The sequence below is a fragment of the Bufo gargarizans genome, chromosome 7, assembly GCF_014858855.1.
Source record: "Bufo gargarizans isolate SCDJY-AF-19 chromosome 7, ASM1485885v1, whole genome shotgun sequence".
Classification (NCBI taxonomy): Eukaryota; Metazoa; Chordata; class Amphibia; order Anura; family Bufonidae; genus Bufo; species Bufo gargarizans.
In genome coordinates, this window is record NC_058086.1 from 127,188,382 (window position 1) to 127,207,637 (window position 19,256).

At 47.1% G+C, this 19,256-nt stretch overlaps 1 protein-coding gene across 2 annotated transcripts in view; it reads right to left on the reverse strand.

The window, feature by feature from the left end:
- Positions 1–19,256, reverse strand: part of LOC122943123 (complement factor H-related protein 1-like) — a 363,452-nt gene that overhangs the window by 119,983 nt on the left and 224,213 nt on the right. For both annotated transcript variants that reach the window (XM_044300591.1, XM_044300590.1), the window contains exon 6: positions 4,366–4,563. In XM_044300591.1, coding sequence (XP_044156526.1) covers positions 4,366–4,563 — 198 coding nt within the window. The remainder of the gene's footprint in view (positions 1–4,365; positions 4,564–19,256) is intronic.

Below are 19,256 nucleotides of genomic sequence, written 5' to 3' on the forward strand. Positions count from 1 at the left end.
CACACTACTGAGGGTTAAATGCACTTGGTGACGGGCGCAGCTTGCCCCTGATTTAGTATATGGCCAAAAAATGAACAGACTATTGCTGGTTAAATGCACTTGGTGTGACAGCTTGACCAACCACACTACTGAGGGTTAAATGCACTTGGTGACGGGCGCAGCTTGCCCCTGATGTAGTATATGGCCAAAAAATGAACAGACTATTGCTGGTTAAATGCACTTGGTGACGGGCGCAGCTTGCACCTGATTTAGTATATGGCCAAAAAATGAACAGACTATTGCTGGTTAAATGCACTTGGTGTGATAGCTTGACCAACCACACTACTGAGGGTTAAATGCACTTGGTGACGGGGGCAGCTTGCCCCTGATGTAGTATATGGCCAAAAAATAAACAGACTATTGCTGGTTAAATGCACTTGGTGTCACAGCTTGACCAACCACACTACTGAGGGTTAAATGCACTTGGTGACGGGCGCAGCTTGCCCCTGATGTAGTATATGGCCAAAAAATGAACAGACTATTCCTGGTTAAATGCACTTGGTGTCACAGCTTGACCAACCACACTACTGAGGGTTAAATGCACTTGGTGACGGGCACAGCTTGCCCCTGATGTAGTATATGGCCAAAAAATGAACAGACTATTGCTGGTTAAATGCACTTGGTGTCACAGCTTGACCAACCACACTACTGAGGGTTAAATGCACTTGGTGACGGGCGCAGCTTGCCCCTGATGTAGTATATGGCCAAAAAATGAACAGACTATTGCTGGTTAAATGCACTTGGTGACGGGCGCAGCTTGCCCCTGATTTAGTATATGGCCAAAAAATGAACAGACTATTGCTGGTTAAATGCACTTGGTGTGATAGCTTGACCAACCACACTACTGAGGGTTAAATGCACTTGGTGACGGGCGCAGCTTGCCCCTGATGTAGTATATGGCCAAAAAATGAACAGACTATTGCTGGTTAAATGCACTTGGTGTCACAGCTTGACCAACCACACTACTGAGGGTTAAATGCACTTGGTGACGGGCGCAGCTTGCCCCTGATGTAGTATATGGCCAAAAAATGAACAGACTATTGCTGGTTAAATGCACTTGGTGACGGGCGCAGCTTGCCCCTGATTTAGTATATGGCCAAAAAATGAACAGACTATTGCTGTTTAAATGCACTTGGTGTGATTGCTTGACCAACCACACTACTGAGGGTTAAATGCACTTGGTGACGGGCGCAGCTTGCCCCTGATGTAGTATATGGCCAAAAAATAAACAGACTATTGCTGGTTAAATGCACTTGGTGTGACAGCTTCACCCTGATGTAGGCTTTAGCCAAAAAACAACCACATCATTGAGGGTTAAATGCACTTGGTGACAGGCGCAGCTTGCCCCTGATGTAGTATATGGCCAAAAAATAAACAGACTATTGCTGGTTAAATGCACTTGGTGTGACAGCTTCACCCTGATGTAGGCTTTAGCCAAAAAACAACCACACCATTGAGGGTTAAATGCACTTGGTCGCAGCTTGTGCTGGCGCACCACAAGACACAAAATGGCCGCCGATCACCCCAGAAAAATGTGACTGACAAACGGTCTGGGCAGCCTAAAAACAGTGAGCAATTGAGTATCAGCAGCTCAATGACCCACAGCTGCAGATCGATCAATAATCAAGTACTTTGGAGGAGTTAATCTGCCTAATCTCGCCCTACTGTCGCAGCCGCAACCTCTCCCTACGCTAATCAGAGCAGAGTGACGGGCGGCGCTATGTGACTCCAGCTTAAATAGAGGCTGGGTCACATGGTGCTCTGGCCAATCACAGCCATGCCAATAGTAGGCATGGCTGTGATGGCCTCTTGGGGCAAGTAGTATGACGCTTGTTGATTGGCTGCTTTTCAGCCTTTCAAAAAGCGCCAAGAAAGCGTCACAAAAGCGCCAAGAAAGCGACGAACACCGAACCCGAACCCGGACTTTTACGAAAATGTCCGGGTTCGGGTCCGTGTCACGGACACCCCAAAATTCGGTACGAACCCGAACTATACAGTTCGAGTTCGCTCATCCCTAGTCAGGAGTCAGTGAACCTACAGTACATTCTCCACAGAGGTGGGACATGCAACCATCTAATATTTATGGCATTTTCTGTAGGTATGGCATGTCCCAGTTGAGAACACCCTCTTAACCACGTCATGCACCTTGGTTTATATTTATGCATGAAATGGTTAATCGGGTGCATAAGACGTTAAGACGTATATGGAGCAGACTCAGGAGCTGAGCCCACTTCATACACAGTGAGTGCAGACTGTATAACACAGCTGTCACCTGGCTTCAGCGATCAGGATTGGCAATAACTCCAATCCCAGCCATTTATCTTCTCAGAGGAGCAGCCAAAAGTGACCACAGCATCTTTGCAGTTAAACAGAAGGAGAGGGGGTGTGATCATGGTGAGGATAATGGTAAAATCACAATACAGAAGCTACCATACGTGGCCTGGTCCTGGAGGGTGTTAAACATTCTGTAAGGCTTTGTTCACATTGGTTGGATATACTCTGGGTATTAGGAAGTTTTAGGCCACTTTCACACCAGCGTTTCAGTGTCCGCCTGTGAGATCCGTTTCAAGGCTCTTACAAGCGACCCCAAACAGATCAATTTAGCCCCAATGCATCCTGAATGGATGCGGATCCGTTCAGAATGCATCAGTTTGGCTCCGTTCCGCCTCCGCTCCACTCTGGAGGCGGACACCAAAACACTGCTTGCAGCGTTTTGGTGTCCGCCTGGCGGTGCAGAGCCATACCGATCCGTTCTCACTTACAATGTAAGTCAATGTTGACAGATCCGTTTGACGTTGACACAATATGGTGCAATTGCAAACGGATCCGTGCCTTATTGACTTTCAATGTAAAGTCAGGACGGATCCGTCTGACTAACAATTAGACTTAGACTTTTTTTTACATAGAATGCAGACGGATAAGTTCTTAACGGATACCATAGAGTGCATTTATAGGTGCGGATCAGTCTGAGCAGATACCAGACGGATCCGCACCTAACGCAGGTGTGAAAGTAGCCTTAACCATTCACTCTCAAAAAATTAACTGCATAAACTGACCTGCGAATTTTTTTTAAATCCACAGCATATCAATATACGCTGTGAAAATCCACCAAAGATTTCACCCTTTGTAATGCATAGGGTGAAATCTGCAGCAAAACCTGCATTAACTCCACAGCAAAATCCTCAGAGTAAGGCCTCATGCACACGACCGTGTTTCACGGCCTTGAGCGGACCGTGGAACCACGGCCTGGATCCCTCCTGAGAGCAGGAGCGCACGGCGTCACTGGTTGCTATGACGCCGTGCGCTTCCTGCTGCCGCCGCAATACAGTAATACACTGTTATGATCTATACCAGTGTACTACTGTACTGCGGTGGCAGCAGGAAGCGCACGGCGTCATAGCAACCAATGACGCCGTGCGCTCCTGCTCTCAGCAGGAATTCAGCCCGTGGTTCCACGGTCCGCTCACGGCCGTGTGCATTCGGCCTAAGGCCTCTTTCACACTACCGTATGGCTTTTTCAGTGTTTTGCAGTCTGTTTTACACGGATCCTTTGTTCCGTGTTGTGTTTCCGTTTTTCCATATGGCATATGAGTGTACAGTAATTACATAGACAAAATTGGGCTGGGCATAACATTTTCAATAGATGGTTCCGCAAACTGATATGGAAGACATACGGATGCATTTCCGTATGTGTTCCATTTTTTTTTGTTGCAGACCCATTGACTTGAATGGAGCCACGGAACGTGATTTGCAGGCAATATTAGGACATGTTCTATCTTTCAACGGAACGGAAAAACGGAAATACGGAAACGGAATGCATACGGAGTACATTCCTTTTTTTTTTTGCGGAACCATTGAAATGAATGGTTCCATATACGAACCGTATACGGAATGCAAAAAACGGCCTGCAAAACGGGAAAAAAACGGTAGTGTGAAAGAGGCCTAAATTCCAGCATTTTTCACCACACAAGGATCTTCCAAGACACTTCTGAGGAATTTAAGCAGTGAAACAATTTGCAGTCAGGATACTTGATAAGTGGAGGGACCATACAATGCGCACTTTTTCTGGCCTTTAGAAACACCCCATGTATAGATAAGAAATGGATATAAATATAAAAATCACATAAGTATAGGGTGTAGGTGAGCGTATGGCATAAATACATACAGCTCCTGGTGTGTGGATACAGTAACAGAACCAAGCTTACTGCACACATACAGTACCAGAACCAAACCTGTAACAAGGTTACAGCACTGGCAGCAGCATTACTTGGTGGTAGCAGCAATAAATCGGATCACTCTGTGCACACACCTATGTTTGACACTTACCTCTCTTGAAGCATTTTGGATATTCCAGATTTCCTTGATTACAAGTAATTTTCATCTGTGTGTCAGGAGGAGCTTCATGTCCAGGTTTACAAATAAACTCTATAGTCTCACCATGTCTTGTGTAAAGCTTTCTATCAGATCTCCACCTTAGTTGTATATTATTACTTTCCATGTCCCTTTCCTTTGCAGTACACGGCTCTGAAACATAAAGTAGTCACTGTCACTCTATTATACAAATCACTTTTTACATACAGGACAATTACAGCCAGTCCGTCTTACCCCGGACAATAATACCATTTAAAATGAGTGCAAAGACATTACCACATTTTTGCATCTACCAGTGTAAAATAAAACTATGGTAAAATGAAACTTTAACTGTATGGAAAACTATTAAAATGTTTAAAATATTAAGGCAGAATTAGGCTACTTTCACACTAGCGTTCGGGCGGATCCGTTCTGAACGGATCCGCTCATATTAATGCAGACGGAGGCTCCGTTCAGTACGGATCCGTCTGCATTAATAACTTTAAAAAAATTCGCAAGTGCGCAAGTAGCCTGCGCGGATCCGTTCAGACTTTCAATGTAAAGTCAATGGGGGACGGATCCGCTTGAAGATTGAGCCATATGGTGACATCTTCAAGCGGATCCGTTCCCATTGACTTACATTGTAAGTCTGAACGGATCCGCACGCCTCCGCACGGCCAGGCGGACACCCGAACGCTGCAAGCAGCGTTCAGCTGTCCGCCTGTCCGTGCGGAGGCGAGCGGAGCGGAGGCTGAACGCCGCCAGACTGATGCAGTCTGAGCGGATCCGCTCCATTCAGACTGCATCAGGGCTGGACGGCTGCGTTCGGGTCCGCTCGTGAGCTCCTTCAAACGGAGCTCACGAGCGGACCGACGAACGCTAGTGTGAAAGCAGCCTAAGAAAAAAGAAAAAGATTAAAATATTGAAAGACTGAAAGAAAAAAACATTTATACCCCCTGAACCTTTCACATTTTTTCACGTTAAACCCACAAACTTAAATATATTTTGTAGGGATTTTATGTGATAGACCAACACAAAGTACTAAGTACGTACAGTATGTATGAAGTGAAAGGAACATGATTAGTGTTGAGCAAATCAAAGTTGAACAAGTGGAATACGTTCTGAATTTCAGGAAAATTTTGATTAGTCATGAATCCGAATTTCCTTGCACTTTTTTGTAATGAACTGCATTTTTCCCAAAATGACTGTTGCACATCTTACAAAGTGAAAGTAAAAAGCCCAGGAATGAAGGATCACTCATAATGCAGTGCAGCCAGCCAATCAGCAGATGGCCAACCCCTGTGATGTCACAGGCCTATAAAAAGCCTCATCCTGCCTGGTCCATTTTAAGCCTCATGCACACATCCGTGAAACACGGTCCGTGTGATACCGGCCTGGATTTCTTCTGAATGCAGGAGCGCACGGCGTCATTGGTTGCTATGACGCGGTGCGCTTACTGCTGCCGCCGTAGTACAGTAATACACTGGTGTGATCTATACTAGTGTATTACTGTACTGCGGCGGCAGCAGGAAGCGCACGGCGTCATAGCAACCAATGACGCCCTGCGCTCCTGCACTCAGAAGAAATCCAGGCCGGTGTCACACAGACCGTATTTCACGGACGTGTGCATGAGGCCTTACTGTGTACTTAGTGCAGGAAGAGATGTGACAGGCACTAGGGACAGTGATTAGGAAAGACTTTATTTGCAAAATGTAAATTTTGTGTAGGGAGATAATCGGTAGACTTTATCCACACAATTGTGGGAGTGAAGGGGCCAATAGAACAGTGTAAAGATTAGCTAATAGATAAACCACTCTATTACACATTGCTGCACTAATTCGGGTTAAAAAGCATTCTAACACTACTGCTATTGTGGTGTCCTCATTGTTTTATACATGCATAATACTATAATAACTTGATTCTGTAATTGGGGTGAAATAGCAATCTAAATATTTTTCACATCTTTGGTTTCACACCTTGTGATCTAGATAAGTAATTACATTAGGCCCTGAATCTGTAATTGCAAAATAACACAATATTTTCTTGCGTATTTGGTTTTTTACCTTGTGTTATAGATAAAGATTTTCATTAGGCCTTGATTCTGTAATTGGGGTGAAATAGCAGTCTAATCCTACTGATTTTAGGTTCTTCACATTGTTTTATACATAAGCAATTCCATTAGGCCTTAATTCTGTAATTGGGGCGAAATAGCATTATAATCATACTGATTTTGGGTTATACTTTTTTTTTTTTTTACATAAGTAATTCCATAAATACTTAATTATGTAATTGGGGTGAAATAGCGTTCTAATACTACTTCTATTTTACACTTACAGTTATTGTACAGTATGGGGAATTGGCAGTGGCAAAAATGTTTCTGGAGCTGGCAGAAGTAGCAGCAGAAGAAAGGGGGGTGGTAGCAGCAGGCCAAAGCTGCCAGCGTCATCCAAGGGCATTGCAAAAAGACAACAGTATGCGTGCACTCATCCAACGGCTCAAAACTAGGGATGAGCGAACCCGAACTGTATAGTTAGGGTTCGTACCGAATTTTGGGGTGTTCGTGACACGGACCCGAACCTGAATATTTTCGTAAAAGTCTTGGTTCGGGTTCGGTGTTCGGTGCTTTCTTGGCGCTTTTTGAAAGGCTGCAAAGCAGCCAATCAACAAGTGTCATACTACTTGCCCCAAGAGGCCATCACAGCCATGCCTACTATTGGCATGGCTGTGATTGGCTAGTGCAGCATGTGACCCAGCCTCTATTTAAGCTGGAGTCAAGTAGCGCTGCACGTCACTCTGCTCTGATCAGTGTAGGGATAGGATGCAGCTGCTGCTGTTATGGCGGGATTTGGCAGTGATTTACTCTTCTAAAAAGCTTAATGAAGTGATCGATCTACAGCTGTGAATCATTCAACCTCTGCTATTTAATTGCTCACTGTTTTTAGGCTGCCCAGAGCATTTTTCTGTCACTTTTTTCTGGGGTGATCGGTGGCCATTTTGTGTCTTGTGGTGCGGCAGCACAAGCTGCCACTAAGTACATGTAACCATCAATAGTGTGTTTGTTTGTTTTTTGCTATATCCCACATCAGGGGCTTGCTATTTTTTTGAGGGGTGAAATACAATTGCCAAAATAGCAGTACCCTAAATCTTGTGTTTCAACTGTGGCTAGCCAATTGTAATACTGTCTGCTGTCTGGCAAAGGATATAATTTTTTCTGGGTTGAAATACAATTCCCAAATTAGCAATTCAGTAAATAAGTGGTTTCTGCTGTATCAGGCCAAGCTTAAATCTATCCATAAAAGGGTATATTACAGGGAGTGCAGAATTATTAGGCAAGTTGTATTTCTGAGGATTCATTTTATTATTGAACAACAACCATGTTCTCAATGAACCCAAAAAAACTAATTAATATCAAAGCTGAATATTTTTGAAAGTAGTTTTTAGTTTGTTTTTAGTTTTAGCTATTTTAGGGGGATATCTGTGTGTGCAGGTGACTATTACTGTGCATAATTATTAGGCAACTTAACAAAAAACAAATATATACCAATTTTAATTATTTATTTTTACCAGTGAAACCAATATAACATCTCAACATTCACAAATATACATTTCTGACATTCAAAAACAAAACGAAAACTAATCAGTGACCAATATAGCCATTTTTCTTTGCAAGGACACTCAAAAGCCTGCCATCCATGGATTCTGTCAGTGTTTTGATCTGTTCACCATCAACATTGCGTGCAGCAGCAACCACAGCCTCCCAGACACTGTTCAGAGAGGTGTACTGTTTTCCCTCCTTGTAAATCTCACATTTGATGATGGACCACAGGTTCTCAATGGGGTTCAGATCAGGTGAACAAGGAGGCCATGTCATTAGATTTTCTTCTTTTATACCCTTTCTTGCCAGCCACGCTGTGGAGTACTTGGACGCGTGTGATGGAGCATTGTCCTGCATAAAAATCATGTTTTTCTTGAAGGATGCAGACTTCTTCCTGTACCACTGCTTGAAGAAGGTGTCTTCTAGAAACTGGCAGTAGGACTGGGAGTTGAGCTTGACTCCATCCTCAACCCGAAAAGGCCCCACAAGCTTATCTTTGATGATACCAGCCCAAACCAGTACTCCACCTCCACCTTGCTGGCGTCTGAGTCGGACTGGAGCTCTCTACCCTTTACCAATCCAGCCACGGGCCCATCCATCTGGCCCATCAAGACTCACTCTCATTTCATCAGTCCATAAAACCTTAGAAAAATCAGTCTTGAGATATTTCTTGGCCCAGTCTTGACGTTTCAGCTTGTGTGTCTTGATCAGTGGTGGTCGTCTTTCAGCCTTTCTTACCTTGGCCATGTCTCTGAGTATTGCACACCTTGTGCTTTTGGGCACTCCAGTGATGTTGCAGCTCTGAAATATGGCCAAACTTGTGGCAAGTGGCATCTTGGCAGCTGCACGCTTGACTTTTCTCAGTTCATGGGCAGTTATTTTGCGCCTTGGTTTTTCTACACGCTTCTTGCGACCCTGTTGACTATTTTGAATGAAACGCTTGATTGTTCGATGATCACACTTCAGAAGCTTTGCAATTTTAAGAGTGCTGCATCTCTCACTATTTTTGACTTTTCTGAGCCTGTCAAGTCCTTCTTTTGACCCATTTTGCCAAAGGAAAGGAAGTTGCCTACTAATTATGCACACCTGATATAGGGTGTTGATGTCATTAGACCACACCCCTTCTCATTACAGAGAGGCACATCACCTAATATGCTTAATTGGTAGTAGGCTTTCGAGCCTATACAGCTTGGAGTAAGACAACATGCATAAAGAGGATGATGTGGTCAAAATACTCATTTGCCTAATAATTCTGCACTCCCTGTAGATTGAAGGTGCTGATAGGGTCATTCTCAATAACTTCACACGTTACCGTGCATCTCCAAGTCCAATTCTGTCCGTAAACGTATACCTGTCATCCAGCGCCTAAATAATAGGCCTACAATTTATATTCAGCTAAATCTGTGTTTACTGCTGTGGCTGGTAAAGTTATTTAGTGTTCGTCAAAGCACAGTTTTTGTTCTGGGTTGAAATACAATTCCCAACTTAGGAATTCCCTAAATCAGTGGTTTCTGCGGAATCAGGCCAAGTTTAAATCTATCTATAAAAGGGCATATTAGATTAAAGGTGTTGATAGGGTCATCCTCAATAACTTCACACACTACTGTGCATTTCCAAGTCTAATTCTGTCCGTAAAAGGGATACCTGTCATCCAGGGCCTAAATACTAGGCCTACAACTTATATTCAGCTAAATCTGTGGTTACTGCTGTGCCTGTATTAGTGTAATACGGTACCTAAATAGATAGCCAGATAGTGTTAGATGCCTGTAAAAAAAAGCCTGAATATGAATTCAATACATTGGGCCAAATAATTTTTTTCTTATTGTAGTGAACGGTAACAATGAAGAATACATCTAGTAAGGGATGCGGACATGGTAGTGGTGGTGTTAGTGGACCCTCTGGTGCTGGGAGAGGACGTGGCCGTTCTGCCACAGCCACACGTCCTAGTGTACCAACTACCTCAGGTCCCAGTAGCTGCCATAATTTACTGTGATATTTGGTGGGGCCCAATGCCGTTCTAAGGATGGTAAGGCCTGAGCAGGTACAGGCATTAGTCAATTGGGTGGCCGACAGTGGATCCAGCACGGACACATTATCTCCCACCCAGTCTTCTGCAGAAAGCGCACAGATGGCGCCTGAAAACCAAGCCCATCAGTCTGCCACATCACCCCCATGCATATCAGGGAAACTGTCTGAGCCTCAACTTATGCAGCAGTCTCTCGCTGTTTGAAGTCTCTGCTGGCAGGGTTTCCCAAGGGCATCCACCTAGCCCTTCCCCAGCGGTGGAAGACATAGACTGCACTGACGCACAACCACTTATGTTTCCTGATGATGAGGACATGGGAATACCACCTCAGCACGTCTCTGATGATGAAACACAGGTGCCAACTGCTGCGTCTTTCTGCAGTGTACAGACTGAACAGGAGGTGAGGGAGGAAGACTGGGTGGAAGACGATGCAGGGGACAATAAGGTCCTAGACCCCACATGGAATGAAGGTCATGCCACTGACTTTCAGAGTTCGGAGGAAGAGGCAGTGGTGAGACCAAGCCAACAGTGTAGCAAAACAGGGAGCAGTGGGCAAAAGCAGAACACCCGCCGCCAAGAGAGTCCGCCTGCTACTAGCCACCGCCATCTGGGACCGAGCACCTCAAAGGCAGCTTCAAGGAGTTCCCTGGCGTGGCAGTTCTTCAAACAATGTGCTGATGACAAGACCCGAGTGGTTTGCACGCTGTGCCATCAGAGCCTAAAGCGAGGCATTAACGTTCTGAACCTCAGCACAACCTGCATGACCAGGCACCTGCATGCAAAGCATGAAATGCACTGGAGTAAACACCGTAAAACCAGGGAACTCGCTTTGGCTCCTCCTGCTACCTCTTCTGCTGCTGCCTCGGCCTCTTCCTCCGCCTCTGGAGGAACGTTGGCACCTGCCACCCAGCAAACAGAGGATGTACCACCAACACCACCACCTCCGTCACCAAGCATCTCCACCATGTCACATGGCAGCGTTCAGCTCTCCATCTAACAAACATTTAAGAGAAAGCGTAAATTCCCAACTAGCCACCCTCGATCCCTGGCCCTGAATGCCAGCATTTCTAAACTACTGTCCTATGAAATGCTGTCATTCAGGCTGGTGGACACAGACAGCTTCAAACAGCTCATGTCGCTTGCTGTCCCACAGTATGTTGTTCCCAGCCACCACTACTTCTCCAAGAGAGCCGTGCCTTCCCTGCACAACCAAGTATCCAATAAAATCAAGTGTGCACTGCGCAACGCCATCTGTGGCAAGGCCCATCTAACCACAGATACGTGGACCAGTAAGCACGGCCAGGGACGCTATATCTCCCTAACTGCACACTGGGTAAATGTAGTGGCGGCTGGGCCCCAGGCGGAGAGCTGTTTGGCGCACGTCCTTCCGCTGCCAAAGATCGCAGGGCAACATTCTTTGCCTCCTGTAGCCTCCTCCTCCTACTCTGCTTCCTCCTCCTCTTCTTCCATCTGCTCATCCAGTCAGCCACACACCTTCACCACCAACTTCAGCACAGCCCGGGGTAAACATCAGCAGGCCATTCTGAAACTCATATGTTTGGGGGCCAGGCCCCACACCGTGCAGGAGTTGTGGCGGGGTATTGAACAACAGACCGATGAGTGGTTGCTGCCGGTGAGCCTCAAGGCCGGCCTGGTAGTGTGGGATAATGGGCGAAATCTCGTTGCAGCTCTGGGACTAGCCGGTTTGACGCACATCTCTTGCCTGGCACATGTGCTGAATTTGGTGGTGCAGAAGTTCATTCACAACTACCCCGACATGTCAGAGCTGCTGCATAAAGTGCAGGCCATCTGTGCGTGCTTCCGGCGTTCACATCCTGCGGCTGCTCGCCTGTCTGCGCTGCAGCGTAACTTCGGCCTTCCCGTTCACCGCCTCATATGCGACGTGCCCACTAGGTGGAACTCCACCTTGCACATGCTGGACAGACTGTGCGAGCAGCAGCAGGCCATAGTGGAGTTTCAGCAGCAGCACGCACGGGTCAGTCGCACTGTGGAACAGCACCACCAATGACTGGGCCTCCATGTGAGACCTGTGTGCCCTGTTGAGCTGTTTCGAGTACTCCACCAACATGGCCAGTGGCGATGACGCCGTTATCAGCGTTACAATACCACTTCTATGTCTCCTTGAGAAAACACTTAGGGTGATGATGGAGGAGGAGGTGGCCCAGGAGGAGGAGCTGGAGCAGGAAGAGGGGTCATTTTTAGCATTTTCAGGCCAGTCTCTTAGAAATGACTCAGAGGGAGGTTTTTTGCAACAGCAGAGGCCAGGTACAAATGTGGCCAGACAGGGCCCACTACTGGAGGACGAGGATGAGGAGGAGGTGGAGGAGGATGAGGATGAAGCATGTTCACAGCGGGGTGGCACCCAATGCAGCTCAGGCCCATTACTGGTGCGTGGCTGGGGGGAAACGGAGGACGATGGAGATACGCCTCCCACAGAGGACAGCTTGTCCTTACCTCTGGGCAGCCTGGCACACATGAGCGACTACATGCTGCAGTGCCTGTGCAACGACAGCAGAGTTGCCCACATTTTAACGTGTGCGGACTACTGGGTTGCCACCCTGCTGGATCCCCAGTACAAAGACAATGTGCCAATGTGTTACTTCTTGCACTGGAGCATGATAGGAAGATGCGCAAGTACAAGCGCACGTGGTAGATGCGCTACTGAGAGCATTCCCAAATGTCACAGGGAAACAAGTGGAAGCCCAAGGCAAAGGCAGAGGAGGAGCAAGAGGTCGCCAATGCAGCTGTGTCACGGCCAGCTCCTCTGAGGGCAGGGTTAGAATGGCAGAGATGTGGAAAAGTTTTGCCACCACGCCACGGCTAACTGCACCACCACCTTATACGGAACGTGTTAGCAGGAGGCAGCATTTCACTAACATGGTGGAACAGTACGTGTGCACACCCCTCCACGTACTGACTGATAATTCGGCCACATTCAACTTATGGGTCTCCAAATTGTCCACGTGGCCAGAGCTAGCCTTTTATGCCTTGGAGGTGCTGGCCGCCTGGCGGCCAGCGTCATGTCTGAACGTGTATTCAGCACGACAGGGGACGTTATTACACACAAACGCAGCCACCTATCCACAGCCAATGTGGACAAGCTGACGTTCATAAAAATGAACCATGCATGGATCCCACAGGACCTGTCCATCCCTTGTGCAGATTAGAAATTTATAACTACCTCCCCTTAACAATATATTCTTGTACTCCAGTTAATTTTGCCATTATATTGCAGGGCAACCTAAAGTTGAATGAACCTTTCCTCTGTCTGGGTGTCGGGGCCTAAATATCTGACAATGGCCTGTTTCAGTGGTGAGTGACATGAAGCCTGAATCTCTGCTATGGGACCTCTCTCCTCTGTCTGGGTGCCGGGGCCTAAATATTTGACAGTGGCCTGTTCCAGTGGTGGGTGACATGAAGCCTGATTCTCTGCAATGGGACCTCTCTCCTCTGTCTGGGTGCCGGGGCCTAAATATCTGACAATGGCCTGTTCCAGTGGTGGGTGACGTGAAGCCTGATTCTCTGCTATGACATGAAGCCTGATTCTCTGCAATGGGACCTCTCTGCTCTGTCTGGGTGCCGGAGCCTAAATATCTGACAGTGGCCTGTTCCAGTGGTGGGTGACGTGAAGCCTGATTCTCTGCTATGACATGAAGCCTGATTCTCTGCAATGGGACCTCTCTGCTCTGTCTGGGTGCCGGAGCCTAAATATCTGACAGTGGCCTGTTCCAGTGGTGGGTGACATGAATCCTGATTCTCTGAAATGGGACCGCTCACATCTGTCTGGGTGCCGGGGCCTAAATATCTGACAATGGCCTGTTCCAGTGGTGGGTGACGTGAAGCCTGATTCTCTGCTATGACATGAAGCCTGATTCTCTGCTATGGGACCTCTCTCCTCTGTCTGGGTGCTGGGGCCTAAATATCTGACAGTGGCCTGTTCCAGTGGTGGGTGACGTGAAGCCTGGTTTTTTGCTATGACATGAAGCATGATTCTCTGCTATGACATGAAGCCTGATTCTCTGCTATGACATGAAGCTTGATTCTCTGTTATGGGACCTCTCTCCTCTGTCTGGGTGCCGGTGCCTAAATATCTGACAATGGCCTGTTCCAGTGGTGGGTGACGTGAAGCCTTATTCTCTGCTATGACATGAATCCTGATTCTCTGCTATAGGACCTCTCTCCTCTGGGTGCCGGGGCCTAAATATCTGACAATGGCCTGTTCCAGTGGTGGGTGACGTGAAGCCTGATTCTCTGCTATGACATGAAGCCTGATTCTCTGCTATGGGACCTCTCTCCTCTGTCTGGGTGCCGGGGCCTAAATATCTGACAATGGCCTGTTCCAGTGGTGGGTGACGTGAAGCCTGATTCTCTGCTATGACATGAAGCCTGATTCTCTGCAATGGGACCTCTCTGCTCTGTCTGGGTGCCGGTGCCTAAATATCTGACAGTGGCCTGTTCCAGTGGTGGGTGACGTGAAGCCTGGTTTTCTGCTATGACATGAAGCCTGATTCTCTGCTATGACATGAAGCCTGATTCTCTGCTATGACATGAAGCCTGATTCTCTGCTATGGGACCTCTCTCCTCTGTCTGGGTGCCGGTGCCTAAATATCTGACAATGGTCTGTTCCAGTGGTGGGTGACGTGAAGCCTGATTCTCTGCTATGACATGAAGCCTGATTCTCTGCTATAGGACCTCTCTCCTCTGGGTGTCGGGGCCTAAATATCTAACAATGGCCTGTTCCAGTGGTGGGTGACGTGAAGCCTGATTCTCTGCTATAGGACCTCTCTCCTCTGTCTGGGTGCCGGGGCCTAAATATCTGACAATGGCCTGTTCCATTGGTGGGTGACGTGAAGCCTAATTCTCTGCTATGACATAAAGCCTTATTCTCTGCTATGACATGAAGCCTGATTCTCTACTATGACATGAAGCCTGATTCTCTGCTATAGGACCTCTCTCCTCTGTCTGGGTGCCAGGGCCTAAATATCCGACAGTGGCCTGTTCCAGTGGTGGGTGACATGAAGTGTGATTCTCTGCTATGGGATCTCTCTCCAATTGATATTGGTTAATTTGTATTTATTTTATTTTTATTCAATTCCCTATCCACATTTGTTTGCAGGGGATTTACCTACATTTTGCTGCCTTTCGCAGCTCTCTAGCCCTTTCCTGGGCTGTTTTACAGCCTTTTTAGTGCCAAAAAGTTCGGGTCCCCTTTGATTTCAATGGAGTTCGGGTTCGGGGCGAAGTTCGGGTCAAGTTCGGATCCCGAACCCGAACATTTCTGGGAAGTTTGGCCGAACTTCTCGAACCCGATCATCCAGGTGTTCGCTCAACTCTACTCAAAACTGAACGTGCTCCTGGCGAAGTCGCTGTTACTACAGTCCCTCCTCTTCCATGTGGTTGACTCTGCACCTTTCAGCGACTGATGACTTGTGCTGAGCCATGGTGGAGAGTCCCAAACCATCATTACTTATCCAAAATGGCTGAACCAGCCCTTCACACGTATATTGAGCAAAAGATGGGACAGTCTTTGAGGCTGTCAATGTCTGCTAAAGTTCAAGGCAGTGCCAACATGTGGAGCTATAATTATAGCCAAGAGCAATATCTGTCCTTTACGGCCCACTGGGTAAATGTAGTCCTGCTGAGGCACACCAGCAACTTGGTTGGGTCACAGCACAGCCGCGTCCGTGTTCTCAAGCTGTGAATCCTATGCCAATGTCCTCCTCTGCCTCCTCATCCTCAACCTTGTCAACAACTTTTCCTGCAGACACAATTTGGAGTGCTCCTCTAACATACCACCTATGCAGAGCATGGCAGTGTCATTCTGTTCTGCACCTGGCTAATCTGAGTGAACGGAATCACACCGGGGAGGAACTGCTCCATGTCCTTTAAGAGGAAATCAAATTCTGTCTGTCTATCTTCTCACTAACTGAAGATCGGAATTATGGTCACCGATAAAGGGAAGAACATTGTGTCAGTGCTGCGTCAAGGAGGGCTGACCCATGCGCCCTGCATTGCACATGTCTTTAATCTGGTTGTAAAGTGGTTTCTAAAGTCTTCCACCCAACTGCTAAACATCTTGAAAATAGCCAGGAAACTGTGCATGCACTTCAGCCACTCTTACACTGCAAAACACGTCATCCTTAAGATGCAAAGGCAAAATAACATTTCCCAACATTGCCTCATATGTGATGTTTCCACACATTGAAACTCCACCCTCCACATGTTGGACTGACTATCTGAGCAGAGGAAGGCCATGAAAAATGTATTGATGATGCAGGCGGACAGGAGTACGCCGCTGTGTAACTTCAACTTTAGCTAGTGGCAGCTCATGCCTGACACCCACGGTTTGCTCAGGCCTTTTGACGAGGCCCTTTGACAGTTACCAGGACTACCTGATAAATGATGCAATATAGGTCAAGAATAGGGGTAAAGTATATATAGATTAATAAATATCAGTTTGGATGATCAGACTCACCTTGTACTCGTCATGGTGGGGAGTGGGGGAAACTCTCCAACGTACAACAGGGACCCCATGATGAGAGCAACTAGGCCTGAGGCTGAGATAAGGGAGGAGGACACCTCATATAGCTTTCCTAACCCTCTCCCTAACTTCTACCCGTATGAGAGGACCTGGGTGGTAGGACAGCATATACCTAGGAACCTAGGACCCTGAGTCACCCTGATAATCCCTCAGACACGGATGAACAGGAGTCTCCACCAGCCTAGCCGCAAAGAAAATGTGGAGACCGTATACAGCAACTGGATCGGCAGGTAAGCACACCAAACAACACATTACCTGCCATAGCCACCACAACTGGAACCCGTGTATAAGTACTGTGAGGAAGTGACAGGCCTCATGGTTGTTAGGGGAGATATATGACAGGATTTGCTGAGTCTTCCCGAGAATCACCAGGTCTGAAGAAAGACCAGGTGCAGTAATCACCTGGGGATAAAGGAATCCTCAGAGTGAGAGGGGGTGGGGACTTGCACACAGAAGGCTGGAGTGGCTCTGTGTGGTCTGAGCTAGGAGGGCTGAGAGACCACTATCCCCCAAGAGACCCTGGTGTGGGAGCAGCCTGGATGCTGCTGGAGGTTGGACTGGGAAAGCCGCATCTCATCACGGTGTGAACTGTGTTACGCTTTAGGTGAGTCAGGGAAACCTATGTGTATAGATAGGGCCCTGACGGGCAAGGTATTTTATTTTGGCTTTGTGTGTTTTTCTTTATGCCGTGTGCCACAATAAAGCACAGTTTGGCCCCTAAATCCTGGTGTCTGTGAAGAAGTGTGTGATTGCAACCCCCGCAAAAGAGCTAATCCCCCACAATTGGTGGAGGATGCGGGCACATGTCTGTGCTGAAAAGTAAAAATAAAAAACGTGGTTGCTAGGGACAACGACATCACTGAAAGGAGCTGGTGCTGCTCATGCTGTTCTGGACACTTTTTGCAAAGGAGTTACTGTGCAGTGAATTAAAGGTCCAGTAGCCCAGAAAAAGTGGACTCGCTGCTGAAAGTTTTTCCTGCTACGAGACTGTTTGTTGCCATGGGTCTTGGGGAAGAATACGTCCGACGGACGTGGGAGATTAAACGGCAGGTAAAACCGGTAAAACAGATGGGTTGTACCCCAAGTGAATTGGCGAAATTTGATGCTGAGCGAGAGGCTCTGGAGGTGCAGCTGCAGCTAGCCCTGAATAGAGGGTCCTCAACGCTGTATGGACCCTGCACAAAGTTCCAAGAGGTCGGCAGTGTGCTGGGAACGCCGGAGAAAGAGCAAAGATATGCCGTTGCCAAGGGCAACCGTCGGGAAGAAAAGGAGGTGGAGAGTGGTGCAGCTCTCAGGAGATCCTATGTTTTTTGCACGTGTGCGCAAAGTCCTAAAGGGTGCGGATGGAGTGACAGTCTGGAAAAAGGCTGGAGTCAAGGCCAAGGCATTTCCCGTGGCAACTACTGTATTAAGGAGAAGGGTGATGACCGTGCTGGAGATATTCCTGGACTCCCCTCATCTCCCGTGAGTGCCAAATCCGTGACGACAATCGATAAGATCGTTCCGATTATCCCGTGTGTAACAGACCCAGTGACATTGAGCAGGCGGCAGTTGCTACCCGCTGGGCCGGTGGGTGATATGTCACCGAGGCTAGAAACTGTCTCAAAAGTGTGTGACCATATGAAAAGTAATATAATGCTAAGTGTACGGGACAGTCATGCAGTTAATAAGAACTGTCCGATGGTTCTCACTGAGTGTGAGACTGCAGTGAGAACTGGGACTTATGGACTGGCTGGTAGAACTACGCTCAAGCATGAGGGATTGTTGGGCCATGATTTCCCGTTGTTCCGTGACTTGTGGGGAAGTGAAAACACTTCTGCAGACAGTGATGAAACTACTGCAGAACTGGTACCTAATCCTTTAAGTGAAGTGACCATTAGAGACAATGGTGCTGATAAGGTGCAAGGTGATTGTGCCAGGTTGGCGGAAATGCATAATGAAAGTGGGATGTCATGTGAAATATCTGATGTTGATAACATGCCTTTTCCCTTTCAGGATGTGATCAGGAGAGAAGCGCCCACAGGTGGTAAAAATGTAAATGATGATGAATCTTTACTTTCTTCATCTGCTATTTTTCATGAAGAACTTTATGACTTGATCAGGAGGTTTGAAGAATTGCATATAAGTAATGTGAACCAGGCACCTGAAAGAGAGCCTGAGCAAGTGCAGGTGGTTCTCACTGAGGGGGAATCTCCAGTAATAACTGGGTCTTATGGACCTGATGTTACAAATATGTTCTTATATGATGTGATGTTGGGTTGTGATAACGTTTCATTGTTATGGGGCAAGGTAGACACTTCTGTAGATAGTGACAAAACTCCTGCAGAACCTGTACTTGCCCGTGTAAATGAAGGTCTAAGGGAGCTGCACATTGACTGCCATAAGGAAAGAATATTGCCTATTGAAAACAATGATGCAGAAGTGAAGATAAATGTTGTGAGCACTTGCAGTGTCCTAGGGGGTCAGTAGTGTATGCTGGGCTTTGTAGTGCAGATTGACCACTAACCTGGGATCCACTGTCGTCTTCAATTTTGGTCAGATACTGGAACAGGCAGGTATTTAACAGTTCGTGACGACAGTGTCAATTAAACGGTGACACGCCGTGTATGGTATTGTAAAAGAATGAAGCAAGCACAGGATAGCCAACAAAAACTGGAACTTTTACTGAATATCAGTCAGGATAA